Genomic DNA, 18,617 nt, shown 5'->3' with positions numbered 1-18,617 from the left:
TACTCTAGATATAGTCTTACCAGAGCTGAAAATGTGTTGCTGGAAAAGCGCAGCAGGTCAGGCAGCATCCAAGGAGCAGGACAATCGACGTTTCAGGCATGAGCCCTTCTTCAGGAATCATGCCCGAAACGTCGATTCTCCTGCTCCTTGGATGCTGCCTGGCCTGCTGCGCTTTTCCAGCAACACATTTTCAGCTCTGATCTCCAGCATCTGCAGTCCTCACTTTCTCATAGTCTTCCCAGAGCTTTGTATGGCTGAAACAAGATTGCTATCATCTGGTATTTTATTCCACTTTAAGTAGAGGACAGCATCCCATAAGTCTTCTAATTCTTTCTTATATCAATTCTTGATCATTTTTATTAGTCTAACTACCTAGACGTCCAAATCACTTTATGCCTTAACTGTTTCAAAGTCTTTCCCAGTTAGAAATTACCCTGTTATCTATTCACATTTACCTCCATTTAAATCTGTTTCCCTCTGTTTTATTTGTTCATTTAATCTGTCAATACCTCTTTATCATTTTATAATTCTATCAATGTTTTTTACATTGCTACCAACTATGTGTCATCAGCAACATTGGATATTAGGCTTTCTTTTCCATTATCCAAGTCAAAAATAAAAACTGTGAACAGTGAAAGCTTCAAGGTCCTTATAGGACACCACTAATTCCATCCCTTCCAATGGAGTATCAGCCCATTATACCAACTGGGATGCCACCGTGGAGCAGCACAGTGGTTTGGAGTGGCATGGTGGCTCAGTGCTGCTCGGCACTGCTGCTGCACAGCACCAGGAGGTCGAGTTTGATTCCAGCCTCAGACGACTGTCTGTGTGGAGTTTGCACATTCTCCCTGTGTCTGTGTGGGTTTGCTCAGGTTTCCTCCCATGATGTAAAGATGTGCAGGTCAGGTGAATTGTCCATGCTAAATTGCCCATACTGGTAGGTGCATTAGTCAAGGGTAAATATAGGATAGGGGAATGGGTCTGGGTGGTTTACTCTATGGAGGGTCGGTGTGGACTTGTTGGGCTGAAGGGCCTGTTTCCATACTGTAAGGAATCTAATCTAAATAAAACTGTCTGTCTCCTACCACACACTAGGTCAATAATTTTACTTCAATTCCATGAATTGCAATTTTAGCAAGCATGTTCCTATGAGGGATTTTCTCAAATGCTTTTTGGAATTCATATGAATGACATCCACATATATTTCCCTGCCGACTACTTTGGGTTATAGCTTCAGATAAGTCAACTAATTTCATCAAGCACAACATATCAATGACTCTACTCCCAACATATCTCCCTGGCCCCTCTACTTGAATGTGATAGCTTTGGAAGACTATTCAATTGGAAAAATACAGGCTCGGGCAAACTAATAAAATTTGAGTAGTAGAAAAGAAATTGAAAGGAGGATCTCCTAAACTGAAAGAGATACCATTGAGAACGTATGTGCAAACAAAGCTTGTAAAATGATTGTATTTGAATTGAGTTACATGTCCCTCGCCTCAAAAACGTATTGGTGATGTTATGGCATAACTTTGACTGTGTGGGATGATGTGAAATGATTGACATAAGATCAGCCTCCTATTATATAACTCACCCACAATCTGGAGAGGTACATAATTGGCAATTGATCCAATATTGCCTGATTTGTACTACTCTGTGAAGTCAAAATTAACCCCAGTGTCCTTTCTGAGCCTATTCCGTATCAATAATAATTGGATTATGTTTAGCCAGTAAAACTTGTTTTATGCAAGTATGGAAAAATGAGTTAGAATAAGCCAATTCATGTTATGTAAAGGAAAAACAGCTACACTGTTATGCAATCATTCTCATTGATGCCAGACATTTTGTTTTTAAAACACTCATTTCCCCATGATAGAGTGAATGTGATTGCACTGCAGGAGGTACAGAAGAGATTCACCAAGGGATTGTCTTGGATGCAGCATTTCAGCTATGAAGTGAGGCTGGATAAGCTTGCAATGTTTTCTTTGGATCTGAGAAGTTTGAGGAGGGACTTGATAGAGGATCATAAGATTATGAGGTGGCCGACTTTTAAAGTGCAAAACAAAACGTTCAAAGGGCATTTGAAGAACAGCTTTTTCAGTCATAGAGTGTTGGGGTCTGGAATGCACTGCCTTGGAGGGTAGTTGAGTTGGGTAATCGCACAACCTTTAAAAAGTACTGGGATAAGCATTAGAAATGTTATAACAATCAGGGTGATGGGTCGAGTCCAGCAAAGCATGACGAGTGTAGACACTATGCCACAGTACAAATTCATTGGGCAAAAGGCTTCTATTGTGTTGTTTGATTCTATTTGTACCCAGCAAATAGTAATTTTGTTTGAAGAGCGTGTTCTGTGTGATAATCAAAAACAGAAATTGCTGTAAAAACTCAGCAGGTCTGGCAGCATGTGTGGAGAGAAATCAGAGTTAATATTTCGGGTCGAATGACCCTTTTAACCCAAAACATAAACTCTGATTTTTCTTCACACATGCTGCCAGTCCCAATGATCCTTTCCAGCAATTTCAGTTTTTATTTCTGATTTACAGCATCAGCAGTTCTTTCTGTTTCTATGTGAGGGAATGTTCATTTAAGATGTAACTGAATGGGCAGAAGAAAACATTTCTAATTTGTGCAGTCTAAGGAAGCATCAATTTGAGTGTGCTGTGAAGCCCTCTATCATAAAGAAAAATACTTTTAAAGACCAAGATAGAAGCTTAAAGTAAAAGCAAATTACTGCAGATGCTGGAATTTGAAACTAAAAGAGAAAATGCTGGAAAATCTCAACAGGTCTGGCAGCATCTGTAAGGAGAGAAAAGAGCTGATGTTTCAAGTCTAACTGACCCTTTGTCAAAGCTTTGACAAAGGGTCAGTTAGACTCAAAACGTCAGCTCTTTTCTCTCCTTACAGATGCTGCCAGACCTGCTGAGATTTTTAGAAGCTTAAAGGAACACTGTAACAGCGGAGGAAGAAGAAAAATCATGTTTTTCCTTATGTGATGTAACTGGGAAGCATTATTCCATAGGCATTGAAAGATGTTCTCCATAGAAATGAAGACAGATGAGGTAGGTTTTTTTTCTCGCGCTTGTTACTGTATTATGTTCAAAGTTCATTAACAAAACTTTGCATCACTTTCAAAATATAAATAAACACTCATTGGAATATTTGATAAGGACTTGACAAACAAGTAGTCAAGCATTTCTCAGCACTTTGAAGTACATGATAGGTAAAGCAGCCTAACATGCCTGTCTTTCAAACTGAGACAGACCAATTCTATTTCACTGTGCACTGCATCTGTCTGCATGGGGAGTGATGGAATTCTGTCATGATAAATGAGATTGAAGAGACACTCTGACTGGGAAATGCTTGGGAAAGTGTAATTTTCTGCTGGGCAACAGCATGGAAGAAGATTCACTCTGGAGGAAGACATTGATTGAAAATACAAGTCACCATCAGCTTTACAGTCTTAAAGGAGATGGGAATGATTTGTCTGGCAGACACATTCAGCTGTCCTAACTTCAACTGAATAAGTACAGTGTCTTTGAAACTGCAGTTTCGGCAAAAGAATTTTCATTTTCAAAGCATTGCTGTGCTATGGAGCAAGGAGCTTACTTCAATAAGGCTAAACACTGCATTAATTGTTATTTTTGTTACATTATTTCCACATGCTGCTAGTCCTTGACAATACAGAAGGAGCACTAAAAATGGTTGAACTGAAATGGTTTAATTGCTTAGATGAAAAATTGCTGTTAAATTATATTGTGACGTTTACTGTGTGTTGTCATAATGTTTATTTATTGCTTCAAAGCCACATCCAGCACAGACTTACTACTGAGGAATAGTCATTGCTAATCTTGTTCAGTTCATTGAAGTACCATTTTTTGGCTGAATTTGCTTTATGCATTTGCAGGTAGCTTCAGAATCAAAAATACATATTTTTCTGACAGGAATGGATCAGGACTAAATCAAGAATATATGTACAATGTCAATCTTTAGTTATTTTACACATAAGTATGATAAAACCATAAGATGCAAGAGCAGATGTAAGCCATTCATCTCATTAAATCTGTTCAGCCATCCAATGAAATTAATAATCCTCAATCTCACTTTCCTGCCTTTTCCCCACAACCCTTGATTTCTTTGCTGATTAAAATTCCATCTATCTCAGTTTTGAATATAGTTAACAACCCAGCCAAAGCAGCCCACTCCAATAAAGAAATCCACAGATGCACCACACTCTGAGAGAAGAACTTCATCCTCATCTGTGTCTTAGATGAGTGACCCCTTATTCTAAGATTATGGTGTCTCATCCTGGACTTTCCTACAACCTGTCCACAACTAACTGTCAAGTCTGCTAAGAATCTTGTGTGCTTCAAAGAGGTTGCCTCTCATTCTTCCATATTTCAATGACGACAGAGAACCTACTCAACCTCACAAGACAGTTCATCCAGACCTGGCCTCAATCTAATGATCATTTTCTGGACAACTTCCAATGGCAGCATATCTTTTCTTACATAGATTGGGGACCAAAACTGTTCCCAGTATTCCAATTGACCATTCCTTGTATTTTTAGCAAAGTCTCTCTGTTTATAGTTAAAGACCATACAACACTAGATTATAGTCCAAAAGGTTTATTTGGAAGTACTAGCTTTCAGAGTGCTGCTCCTTCATCAGATAACTCATGAACAGGATCATAAGCCGCAGAATTTATAGCAAAAAATCATAGTGTCATGCAACTGATATGATATATTGAACACACCTAGATGGTTGTTAAGTTATCATTATTTGGAAGGGGTTGCAGGTATCGATTTATTAGTATGTAAATACCAGGACTTCTTTCAAGTCACATTCCTAAGATAATTTATAGTTTTATAAAAAAAAAGGTGACATCTCAGCTCAGACAATGCATTAGAAGTGTGAGATTAGAATCTGTTTGTATCCTAGTCTTGAGTCAGACTGGTTCTATTTCCAAAGTAGGAATTTATAAATTGTTACATGGGTTGACTGCCAGCAGATTGTGCTGTTTTTAGACATCTGTGCATGTGTGCATGTGAGGGAGAGAGAGAAGAGAGAGAGAGAGAGAGAGAGAGTCGTGCATGTGCATATGAGTGTGTGTAATGTGTCAAATCATGTTGTGCACTCTCATTAGCCAAGTTAAAAAATGTCTTTTGCATCAGATGTGATGCTTTAATCAATTGACTTGATCAGGTGTACTAGTGTAGCTCCTCACAATGATCTGTTGAACTGTGGCTTATCTGTTCTCTCAGGTAAAACTGAGCACAACATTTTTGAATATTGGCTGCTCTTGGTACCTTGGCCAATAATTACAACTCAAATTACACCAACGAGAAAACTTTATTTAACTTATTGATGTGTGATCTTTTGAAATGCAAACTGCCTCTCTCTTCTCAGTATTAGAACAATCAATACATTTCAAAAGTATTTGAATGACTTTAAACTATTACAGAATATCATGAAGAAAGCTATATAAATTAAAGTTTATTTGTTCAATAAACAATTTACAACAATTTGTAAATTTAAATTTATAAATAAATATTTAGTGTTTACTTCTGCCTTGTATTTTTTTAACCATGACATACTAGGAAAGTGGGCTCGATGAAGCTGAGATCCTGAATTTCTGTTTTGGCCATTCTTTGGAATGGAATCATAGAATGGCTACAGCTCAGAAGGAGGTTATTTGGTCCATTATGTCTACGCTGACACTCCAAAAGTTGTAATTCATTTGGTGCCGCTATTCCTCCTTCCCTGTTGTACATTCTCCCTTTCCAGATAATAAATGTTAAGAAAATGTAGCAACATAATGATAATCCATAAAAAGGCATATATTTGCATTTTTTCCACAAGTGCGAAGTGATTTCTTTATCATTTGTTTATTCACTTCATGTTGCATTTTTTTCAGGGTGACTGGCTTCCAACTTCCATCACCAATTGTTAGCACAGGCTCAATCCTTACACTCTGGTTCACCACAGATTTTGCTGTCAGTGCACAAGGATTCAAGGCTGTTTATGAAGGTAGGATTTCCACAATTTTTATCTGTTTCTCAGCTGTGCACTCACATTTTTGAAAGTCTTATTCTTTTTGAATTGAAATATTAACATTTCTGATGGTGATGCACATATTTCCCCCTACTCAACTGTGCTTCAACTCAAGAAGTAAGCAGAAATCAAGGGGTTCCTCGCAATGACTGAGTGTGTTAGCTCAGTGAGAAGATGAGTCATGCAGACCAGAAGTGAATCCTTGGATATGCCAAGTTAGTTCATGTTAGCTTCAACAGCAGTTACCAAAATTGTCATCAGCATCTCTGGCTTAGAAAGTGAAAATGAATTGGGCAAAACTTTCCTTCCAACTTCCTGACAAACAAGACTTCAGTAGAAATACAGAGATGTAGATATCAGGTAAGAGTCAGTTTAGACTCGGGTAAATGCTGATACCCATTGTTCTACTTTCTACACTCCTACCTCAATTCCAGAAAGCCATGAGGGAAACAGTTTCAGCAGGACTGCATTCCCACCCTCACTTCCAGATCTTCAGATTTAATAAAAGAACAAACAGATATTGAAGATGTGCGCACACACTTGGATGGGTATGTTCAGGTTGGTGATGCATGATGGATTTGGCATCATTGCTATTTCCCCATTGTTGGCACCTGAATGCCAGACATTCCTGATATCTAGCATTGGTCAGCAGCAGGTGAAAAGGTTGCAGGGTTGGGTTTCAAAGGGGTCCCTTGTCTCATGCAATACATCACAAAGCTTGCCACCAATGTGAGCCCAATGGACCTGCTGGAATCAGCACTCACTAATACAGATGACAACCTGGAAGGGAAAGTCATGCTCATATGATCAATATCTCTTTGGCTGAGGTTTTACAGTTGAGCTCTCTTGAAAATGATGCAAAAATAAACCATCAAGGCAGGAAAGCATCAGTGAGGCAGAAAGGGCAATTGCACAATGGACAAGAGTGAAAGAGTGATGATGCTAATTAGATTAATAAGAAAAAAAAACAATTTGACAAGCGGAGAAATTATCCAGCCACTTGCAGTCTGGAAATTAAGAACTGAGGCAGAAGTAGATACTAAGTAAAAGTGAGGACTGCAAATGCTCGATATCAGAGTCTAGATTAGAGTGGTGCTGGAAAAGCACAGCAGGTCAGACAGCATCCAAGACAGATGCTTGAGATTAGAGTCAAAATTCGAGTGATGCTGGAAAGGCACAGCAGGTAACCAGCATCTGAGGAACAGGAAAATTGATGTTTTGGGCAAAAGCTTGAAATTAAAAACTGAAACCATGGATTCCTTGCTTTTAAGGAACAAATGGCAATTAATTAACAATTAATATGACAAATCCAGATATAGATGTGGATTTAAAGTAAATTCTTTGTCAATGATATTGCCTGAGGAGGGAGGTAAAATACCAATCATACGCGCTGACCACTTGAATCAATGAAAGAGCAAATAACTGTGAGATAAAGAGGCTGGGTGAGAATTTTAATCTCATCTGAATTTGAGTTGGGTAGCAAATGAATCCAAGATCAAATTTTGAGGAGTTTAATAGCCTTGAGAGTTTTATAGCAGCTGGATGGCAAAGAAATGGTGAGGATTTAGCTGAGACAAAGAAATGACATTATGAGAAATCAGCGCAGTGCTTTATTGGTTTGCAGAAGTAATTTGACTGAAAGTTGGAAGGTGCATTTCATTGGCTGCATGCATGGGAATCTTTTGAAATCTCCTTATCCAAGTCTAATTTAAAGGCAGAATCTGGATAAACTTAGATTTATCTCAGCTAAATCCTCACCATTTCTTTGCCATCTAGCTGCTATGAAACTCTCAAGGCTGTTAAACTCCTCAAAATTTGATCTTGGATTCATTTGCTACCCAACTCAATTTCAGATGAGATTAAAATTCTCACCCAGCCACCTAATCTCACAGTTATTTGCTCTTTCATTGATTCAAGTGGTCAGTGCGTATGATTGGTGTTTTACCTCCCTCCTCAGGCGATATCGTTGAAGAAGAATTTACATTAAATCCACATCTATTTCTGGATTTATCATATTAATTGTTAATTAATTGTCATTCGCTCCTTAAAAGCAAGGAATCGGTGGTTTCAGTTCTTAATTTCCAGACTGCAAACGGCAGGATAATTTCTCCGCTTGTCAAATTGCTTTCTTTTCTTATTAATCTAATTAGTATTATCACTCTTTCACTCTTGCCAAATCTGTCCATTGTGCAATTGCCCTTTCTGCCTCACTGATGTTTTCGTCCCTTGATGGTGTTGTTTTTGCTTCATTTTCAAGAGTATCCAACTGTGGAACCTCAGCCAATGAGATATTGTTCATATGAACATGACTTTCCCTTCCAGGTTATTTTCTGGGGAGTTCTTTTCTGAAATTTGCAATGGTATAATAAGCCGGATCAGCAAAGTTCCATTAGTGTGTTCTTTTACCCTTCCTATTTTCGTAGATTCCTCAAGCCAGTGTCTGAATGAAAATAACTCATCTCAGTCAAAAGATATGAAAGAAATCTATTTAATAGGTTCCAATAATAGTGTTAGTTATTTACAATTATGCTTATATTTCTCTCACCATTTGTTTGTTTAAAGCCACAGAAGAAATAAAAACCCAAAGGTCTTAGTAGAAAAAAGGAGTTGAACTTTTTTGTTAGGTCAGGTAACCTTTATAAGAATTTGCTATCATGAAGTTGTTTTTTTTAATGCCCACATTGAAGGTTTGCTGGTTGCTCACCATCTTACTTCAAAAGGTGTAACCTTTAGATTTATGCTAAAAGAACAAGGTGCATCTACAGCAATGTGTGACACAAAATAACCTCCTGGAATTGATGTCAGGACTAAAAAAAAATTAGATATTTGATCATACCAAAAAGGAGACAACAATAATTTTCTGAGCTTTCTTGTTTTGACAGCACCAGACTTAGATCTATAATTTTGTCATACAATCATAAATGTTGAATCACCTTCAGCATTCAAAACTTAGGCTTATGGCATATGCAACAAGAGGACTAGAGAAGATTGTTGAAGCTGAATCAAAAATTAAAGTAATCTTATTGAAACACATTCTTATGAACAGAATGACACTTTTGGCTCCTTTCTGCTTGTTTTCCTGAGATTTTGAAGAAGTTAATTGAGTAATTGTGGACACAGAACTTGTTTAATTTATGCATTTGAAATCTTAATTGAACTAATTAGTTGATGCATTATTAATAATTTGTGTTACAGTGGAGTATATTCTGCTCAAGGCTCATAATTTGTTTTAATCAGTCTATAAAATGAATGTAAATTTACCTGAAAACTCTGTGGTTTATATTAGTAACTGAGTTGCTTTGAATATTATGTTCACTTTAAATATTACAGATATAAGCATCTAAGCAGCAAGAACAAAACAAAACTACATTGATCTCAGTGAGAGCAACAAATTGGCACTAGCTTGTGTTAGCACCTTGGTATTAACTCATGTTGTTGCATTGATCTCAATCAATGATGTGTTGACCTACAATGTTGAATTAATTTCAAACTGCGTGTGTTGAATTATCTGCAGCTACTGATGTTGGAGTGGTCACACCATGTGCTCATAAATTTACAATGGTCTGTGATCCTGAATAGATTTCAGTTCATAACTGTGAATTTTTATGGCACTGAATATAAAGCATAATTTCAGCAATGTCATTTGTAAAGTTTTCATGGTCTTTGAAGGTTATCATCTGTGCGCATAAAGAGCTGAAATGCAAGTTATTTTTACAATATAGATCCTAAATACAAACCCAAAATCAAAACGACAATTTTATAGTTGTCCCTTACTGAAAACACCTAGCAAGAACATAAAAGTCATGCAACCCAGGAGTCATAGCGTTGGTTGCTTCAAGGACTTGAGGTAATAGCTCCCAGCATTATACAAGTCAATTCGTCTTGAACCATTTGTTAATTAAATCATTCCAAGATGTGTTTTTGTTTTCAGTCAGCCTTTGAGTTTTATTCAACTGTAAGCTGCAAGTCTCAAAAATTAAATTGTTGATCGCTATCTGGTTTATAGATTAGACACTGAATACTTCTAATGTGAATGCTATATTTCAAATCTGCACGTTACACTCTAATGATTCGCTTATATAATTAGAATTTATTCAATTAATTGCTCTGCCTTGCTTCAAATGAAAAGCTATCTCTACCAATACAGGGCAAAGAAACTATGCAAAAACAACCCGATAAACCTGCATTCAGTAATTGTTTTGAAACACATCGATGCTGCTCAAAAATATCTTTTAAAGTTGTTCTGATGGTAACTTTGTTACAAATGTTTCACCAAAACAGTCGACAAAATGACATGAGTGTGCCAATTTGTGTTGCCACAAAGTTGGCTCAGGGGATGTAAAAAATATGGGAGAATAAGAGACCATGGAATGGTTATATAGGCTAAGGTTGACATAAACGGTAAGTAGAACCATGGAAAGGGGTAGGTGCATGGGTTAAACGGCATGTTTTGGCATGGCTAGCATATTGGAGCGAGTTGATGGTGAAGGCTATGAGGAATAATAACTATCATAACCAGGACATAACTGGTTAAAAGATTGAGGCTCTCAATCCCAGAGAACTGAGGTATGGTTTTAAACTACTCAGACATTCAATGCTATTGAGAGTCACAATGGTTTTGTTAGTTCCAGGGTGTCAATTTGAGCCAGAAGCTGAAACTTCCAATTCCTTAATTTTTAATCTCACAATGCTTTAAGGTGGGAGCTTTAATACTAATTAGAATTTGAAGTCCTCCAGAATTTTACATCATTGCAAATGCTTCTGTGGAGTACCATCATATTTTATGAATGAGAATGAGTTTCATTTTATATGAAATTCCTTACAATTTTGTTAGTAACTATTTCAATTCTATGGACAATAGTCAAGGTCCGGGGGTGGGGGGGAGGTATGGTGATGAAAAGGGGGAGAGATAGAAAGGCAGGATATTAAATGTATTATCTAACATATTTTAAATCATATGGAATAATGTTCCTGTGGATTTCAAATTGTATCCTCTCATTCATTCTGAGACAGACCCCAGGAGACCATCTTGTGTACATATAAAAATATGACTATTGCATGAAGGTTTTCATCGTATTTTTCTAATGTAATACCTTTTCAAAACAAAGAAAATCCAGTGAGTTGGGGTAGTTTTCAGAGACTAAGTAGAAGCTTTGTATGGTGTGATTTTCAACGGTACAAACTGCGGAGATTATCTCACTCTGTCCTTGATCTGGGTTGAGAGGGAGAAATTTAGTCCAATTTGAGATTATGAATTAAAGACAGGCTCAGGCTTTGTTATAATAGCTCACAGGCTTGAAAGATACAGGATGTATATCACAAAAGAAGGTGTGTACTCCAAAACCATACCTTAGTTTAAGGTACAGGTGAGCTAAAGGAGAGAATGCAAATGACATTTTGAGAAGAATTCAAAAAGAGAACTGTCGGTGTTTCCCCTTATATACATTTTACAGCCAATAGTCAAACTACAGTAAAGTACATGTTCCTAGTCATCAATTAAATGGAGTGAAAACATGATTTTCTAAACTAGATGTTTAGAGTTGTTCCAGGACTTCTGAAGAGTGGCAGTGGACCTTTTGATCATTATTATGACCAACAGTGGCACCTCCCATATCTTTGATATCATTTCCTTTCAGACAAGGGTGAAGAGAAGTGCATTCCCTGATCAATGTTAATAATGAAGGCTCCAGACTCATAGAGTCATAGAGATGTACAGCACGGAAACAGACCCTTCGGTCCAACACATCCATGCTGACCAGATATCCCTCTAGTTCTGGACTCTCCAACTCCAGGGAAAAGACTTTGTCTATTTATCCTAAGTGTGTCTAAATGTGTCTTGTACACAGTTAAGAAATTCCTCTCCATCTAAACCTTTAACACTATGGCAGTCCCAGTTGAGGTTTAGAAAGTTAAAATTCCCTACCATAACTACCCTATTATTCTTACAGATAGCTGAGATCTTCTTACAAGTTTGTTTCTCAATTTCCCTTTGACTATTGGGGGTCTATAATACAATCCTAATAAGGTAATCATCCCTTTCTTATTTCTCAGTTCTACCCAAATAACTTCCCTGGATGTATTTCCAGAAATATCCTCCCTCAGCACAGCTGTAATGTTATCCCTTATCAAAAATGCCACTCCCCTTTCTCTCTTGCCTCCCTTTGTATCCTTCCTGTAGCATTTGTATCCTGGAACATTCAGCTGCCAGTCCTGCCCATCCCTGAGCCATGTTTCCGTAATTGCTATGATATCCCAGTCCCATGTTCCTAATCATGCCGTGAGTTCATCTGCCTTACCTGTTAGGCCCCTTGCATTGAAATAAATGCAGTTGAATTTATTAGTCCTACCTTGTCCCTGCCTGCCCTGACTGTTTGACTCACATCTGTTCTCAGCTGTACCCATCTCAGATCAATCTCTTTGCTCACTATCTCCCTGGGTCCCAACCCCCCCACCTTACTAGTTTAAATCCTCCCAAGCAGTTCTAGCAAATTTCCCTGCCAGTATATTAGTCCCCTTCCAATTTAGGTGCTTCTTCCAACTTCTTCATATTCTGACAGTGGTGACTGTTGTATATCTCACATTGGCCAATGCACTGTGAAATTTACCTTTATAACTGTAATACTTTACATCCCAAAGTGTTAGTTGATTCAGTGTGCTGATTATTATCTGGGGAAAGAATTGAGTTGACTAAATGGAGTATGATTTATTGTCGTGTTTCATATCAAGCCACTCTCCTGATTTTTGGATGAGAAATCCCACTGAATCTCTAGGATTGGTGAAATATTTATTTGAAACTATTACTTATGTCAGCTTGAGAAGTTTTTTCTGTCAGACATGTAACGGAACATGACGTGTCTCTAGGTCATTTTATTTGTATCCGACAGATATTCTGCAGTCTGTAGCAGAGTGGTATGACATTAGTGGGTGACACAGAAGGATTCAGAACTGCATTCTGTTTTATTAAACGTGGATGAGCTATTGATGAAGTAGGTTTATGTTTTTTAAGAAGCCTCTAGTATGGCCACAGGAGGCAATGTCACTCTGTGAAGTAATGAGAGAAAATGATGAAAAAGCACAGCAGATTGACCCATAACCAAAAGAGAAATGTACGTTGACTTTTTAAGGAGATCTCAAAATCATGATCAGAAGTCACAAGATAACAATGTAAAAGTCCAATTCATTAAACTAACCTCTCTTTCATACCCTGACTGACCTGCCACACATTTGAAGCATTTTCAACTTTTGTTTAAAATCATCTTTCCACCAGGCACTGCTTTTGTTTTTCAAGTCCTTCTCTGATTAAACAGATTCATGCCTCACTATCACAGAAAATAGGTGAGAGAGATGGATTTAATTTCAAAGGATGGGATGATTACACATCAACTTTGTGACCAACAGCAAGAATTCTACATCTATATCAAGCCATCTTCTGCAAGTGGAATCAGGCAACTTTGACAGCTTGGCTGTATCTATACGCAAGATGAAGAAAGTTAACCAGGGAACGAATGGTCTATGAATTCCAGCACCCCTGAAATGTGTTGACCACATCTCCTTTTCAGCTTGGAGACTCTTAAGGAGTTATCACTTTGTGCTGAACTGCCTTGCTTCCAAGTCAATTATGCTTACGGAAAATTTTCATTCTTTTCCAACAATGCAATCACCACAGTTACATTTGTGATACTGAAGACGCAATAACAGGAAAAAAGCTTGCAAGTGGTAAAGAACTCTCAGGGAAGTGAAATTGTAATGATAAGAGTAATTAGTGCATTAATAATGCTTTGCTGTCTCAATTGTTTAATTAGCTAATATTTTAGAGGTAATGTTTAAACTGTGTAACTGTAAAGTCCTACTCATCCATGGCAGAAAGCATGTAATTTTCTGGAGCTAATCTAAAAAATATCTTTTCCTTGAAGCCAGAATCCTGCTCATTGTCCTCATTTGGTTTAATTTCAACACTTCATTAAGTCAGTAAGAAGCAAGCATCATGGAGCTTGGTCTTTTCACAGAGGTCGAAAGATAATCTGTGAAAACTTTAGGGATGTTACAAATAAGACTATTAAACTTAGGGACACCTTGTAATGCCAGGTAAAATGAAAAATTGAATGGATCATGTGTCTTGACCTAAATTCTATTGACAATGAAACTGGGTGGCTTACTTGCTAAAGATTAAAGTTGATCCCTGGTTGAATCACTAGGAAGAAGTTGCAATATTCTCACTCGTAAGTAATAGCAACAGCATCTCTACTGACAGATGATAGAGTATTGGATTCAAAAGTTACAGGAAGGTGTTAAGTACGTCAGGTTTTGTAAACAGTAATACTTTGAATATTTAAACTACAAAAGTTAGTTAGTTTTGTTTGAGTTTGTTTGTTGCAGTAAAGGCCCAAAAACTTGAAATCTTGTTATGTGATCCTTAAAGTTCGACACTGGAAATTCTACTTCCATTTTGAATATCGTGGATTTGTCCTGAAATTATAATAGGGCAAAAGACATGTGAATTTGCATGAAATAACAGTTTTGAAAGTGTTAATGCTGAAATTGTATTCACTCCAACCAATCTATTAATATCTCACGCAGCCTTTGGGTGGAGAAAAGGAATTCTGCACTAATCTTCATAGGGAGCGGATGTATTCTGTATAGCTCTTGAAAATCATAGAGTCAAAGAATCATAGAGATGTACAGCACAGAAACAGATCCTTTGGTCCAGCTCATCCAAGCTGACCAGATATGCTGTATCAATTGTTTAATTAGCTAATATTTTAGAGGTAATGTTTAAACTGTATAAAATGTATAACCCAATGTAGTCCCACCTGCCAGCACTCGGCCCAAACCTCCCAAACCCTTCCCATTCATGTACCTATCCAGATTCCTTTTAAATGTTGTAATTTTATGAGCCTGCACCGCTTCCTCTGGCAGCTCATTCTATACATGTACCACCCTCATGAAAAAGTTGCCCCTTAGGTCTCTTTTATACCTTTTCCCGCTCACCCTAAACCTATGCCCTCTATTTCTGGACTCCCCGACCCCAGAGAAGAGACTTTGTCTATTTATCCTATCCATGCCCCTCATGATTTTATCAACCTCTATAAGGTCACCCCTTAGCCTCTGACGCTCCAGGGGAAAACAGCCCCAGCCTATTCAACCTCTCCTTATAGCTCAAATCCTCCAACCCTGGCAACATCCTTGTAAATCTTTTCTGAACCCTTTCAAGTTTCACAACATCCTTCCAATACGAAGGAGACCAGAATTGCATACAATATTCCAACAGTAGCCTGACCCAATGTCCTGTATAGCTGCAACATGACCTCCCAACTCCTGTACTCAATACTCTGACCAATAAAGGAAAGCATACCAAACGCCTTCTTCACTATCCTATCTACCTGTGACTCCACTTTCAAGGAGCTATGAACCTGTACTCCAAGGTCTCTTTGTTCAGCAACACTCCCTAAGACCTTACCATTAAGTGTATAAGTCCTGCTAGGATTTGCTTTCCCAAAATGCAGCACTTCGCATTTATCTAAATTAAACTCCATCTGCCATTGGCCCATCTGATCAAGATCCGATTGTAATCTGAGGTAACCTTCTTCGCTGTCCACTACACCTCCAATTTTGGTGTCATCTGCAAACTTACTAACTGTACCTCTTATGTTCACATTCAAATATTTTATATAAATGATAAAAACTAGTGGACACGGCACCGATCCTTGTGGCACTCAATTGATCAGAGGCCTCCAGTCTGAAAACAACCCTCTACCACCACCCCCGTTTTCTACCTTTGAGTGAGTTCTGTATCCAACTGGCAAGTTCTCCCTGTACTCCATGCGATCTAACCTTGCTAACCAATCTCCCATGGGAAACCTTGTTGAACGCCTTACTGAAATCCATATAGGTCACATCCACCACTCTGCCCTTATCAATCCTGTTTGGTACTTTTTCAAAACACTCAATCAAGTTTGTGAAACATGATTTCCCATGCACAGAGCCATGTTGACTATTCCTAATCAGTCCTTGCCTTTCCAAATATATATACATCTGTCCCTCAGGATTCCCTCCAACAGTGTGCCCAACACTGATGTCAGGCTCACTGCACTATAGTTCCCTGGCTTGTCCTTATCATCCTTCTTAAACAGTGGCACCATATAAGCAAACCTCCAGTCTTCTGGTACCTCACCTGTGACTATCAATGATACAAATACCTCAGCAGAGGGCCCAGCAATCACTTCCCTAGTTTCCCACAGAGTTCTAGGGTTCACCTGATCAGGGGATTTATCAAGACATGTTTCAAGATATTCAGCACTTCCTCCTCTGTAATATGGACACTTTTCAACATGTCACCATCTATTTCCATACATTCTATATCTACCATGTCCTTTTCCATAGTAAATACTGATGCAAAATACTTGTTTAGTAGCTCCCCATTTCCTGCGGCTCCACATAACAGTCGCCTTGCTGATCTTTGAGGGGCCCTATTCACTTCATAGTTACCCTTTTGTCTTTTATGTATTTGTAAAAACCCTTTGGATTCTCTTTCAGGCTATTTGCCAAAGTTATCTCATGTCCCCTTTTTGCTCTCCTGATTTCCCTTTTAAGTATATTCCTACTGCCTTTATACTGTTCTCAGGATTCTTTTGATCTATCTTGTCTATACCTGACATATGCTTCCTTCTTTTTCTTAACCAAACCCTCAATTTCTTTCATCATCCAGCATTCCCTACACCTACCAACCTTCCCTTTCATCCTAACAGGAATATACTGTCTCTGGACTCCCGTTATCTCATTTCTGAAGGCTTCCCATTTTCCAGCCATCCCTTTACCTGTGAACACCTGCTCCCAATCAGCTTTTGAAAGTTCTTGCCTCATACAATCAAAATTCCTCCAATTGAGAACTTCAACTTTTAGATCTGGTCTATCCTTTTCCATCACTATTTTAAAACTAATAGAATTATGGTTGCTGGCCCAAAGTGCTCCCTCACTGACACCTCAGTCACCTGCCCTGCCTTATTTCCCATGAGTAGGTCACGTTTTGCACCTTCTCTTAGTAGATACATCCACATATTGAATCAGAAAATTTTCTTGTACACACTCAACAAATTTCTCTCCATCTAAACATTTAACACTATGGCAATCCCAGTCTATGTTTGGAAACTTAAAATCCCCTACCATAACCACCCTATTATTCTTACAGAAAACTGAGCTCTCCTTACACATTTGTTTCTCAATTTCCTGCTGACTATTCGGGGTCTATAATACAATCCCAATAAGGTGATCATCTCTGTCTTATTTCTCAGTTCCACCCAAATTCTTCCCAGTATTTCTGGGAATATCCTCCCTCAGTACAGCTGTAATGCTATCTCTTATCAAAAACACCACTCCCCCTCTCTTGCCTCCCTTTCTGTCCTTTCTGTGACATTTGTATCCTGGAATATTAAGCTGCCAGTCCTGTCTTTCCCTGAGCAACATTTCAGTAATTGCAATGATATCCCAGTCCTATGATCCTAACCATTCCCTGAGTTCACCTGCCTTCCCTGTTAGGCCTCTTGCATTGAAATACATGCTGTTTAATTTATCAGTCCTACCTTGCTCTCTGCTTTGTCCCTGCCTGGCATATCTGTTTGACTCGCTTCTTTTCTCAACTGTACCAGTCCCAGATTGATCTCATTCCTCACCATCTCCATGGGTCCCAACCCCCCACACCCCCACCTTCCTAGTTTAAATCCTCCCAAGCAGCTCTGGCAAATCTCCCTGCCAGTATATTAGTCCCCTTCCAATTTAGGTGCAATCTGTCCTTCTTACACAGGTCACTTCTATCTCAGAAGAGATTCCAATGATCCAAAAATGTGATTCCTTCTCCCATATACCAACTCCTCAGCCACGCATTCATCTGCTCTATTCACCTATTCCTACTCTCACTAGCTCGCAGCATCGGGAGTAATCCAGGTATTACTACTCTTGAGGACATCCTTTTTAAATTCCTGCCTAACTCTCTATATTCTCCCTTCAGAATCCCATCCTTTTCCCTTCCTATTTCATTGGTGCCAATGTGTTCACTGATCTCCTCCTGGGCCCTCTCCCCCTTGAGAACATTCTGCACCTTCTCAAGACATCCTTGATTCTGGCAGCGGGGAGGCAACACACCATTCTGATTATTCGCTGCTGGCCACAGAAACATCTGTCTATGCCTTGGACTAGAGAGTCCCCAAACACAATCAATCTCTTCGACCCAACATACCCCTCATTGCATCAGAGCCAGTCTCGATACCAGAAACTTGACTGTTCATGTGCTATTCCCTGAGAATCCATCACCCCCTATGTTTTTCCAAAACTTGTTTGAAATTGGGATAGCTACAGAAGACTCCTGCCTACCTCTTACCTTTCCTGAAATTAACCCATCTATGTGTCTGTATCTGCAACTTTTCTCCTTTCTTATCACTGCAACCTATCACACCCCCTTGCGCTTGTAAATTCCTTGTTGCATCTAACTCTGACTCCAATCAATCCATTTGATCTGACAGGATTCACAACCAATGGCATTTATTGCAGATATAATCCTTAGTAACACGTAA

The 18,617-nt window shown here is 38.5% G+C and overlaps 1 protein-coding gene across 3 annotated transcripts in view; it reads left to right on the top strand.

Annotated features, from left to right (window-relative positions):
- LOC140464913 (CUB and sushi domain-containing protein 1-like) overlaps positions 1-18,617 on the top strand; it is a 2,358,623-nt gene that overhangs the window by 590,123 nt on the left and 1,749,883 nt on the right. For all 3 annotated transcript variants that reach the window (XM_072560545.1, XM_072560536.1, XM_072560527.1), the window contains exon 3: positions 5,918-6,030. In XM_072560545.1, the coding sequence (XP_072416646.1) occupies positions 5,918-6,030 (113 nt within the window). The remainder of the gene's footprint in view (positions 1-5,917; positions 6,031-18,617) is intronic.

The sequence above is a fragment of the Chiloscyllium punctatum genome, chromosome 3 (assembly GCF_047496795.1).
Source record: "Chiloscyllium punctatum isolate Juve2018m chromosome 3, sChiPun1.3, whole genome shotgun sequence".
NCBI lineage: Eukaryota > Metazoa > Chordata > Chondrichthyes > Orectolobiformes > Hemiscylliidae > Chiloscyllium > Chiloscyllium punctatum.
Note: the sequence above shows the minus strand (reverse complement) of the source record. Positions and strands in the feature narration are given on the sequence as shown.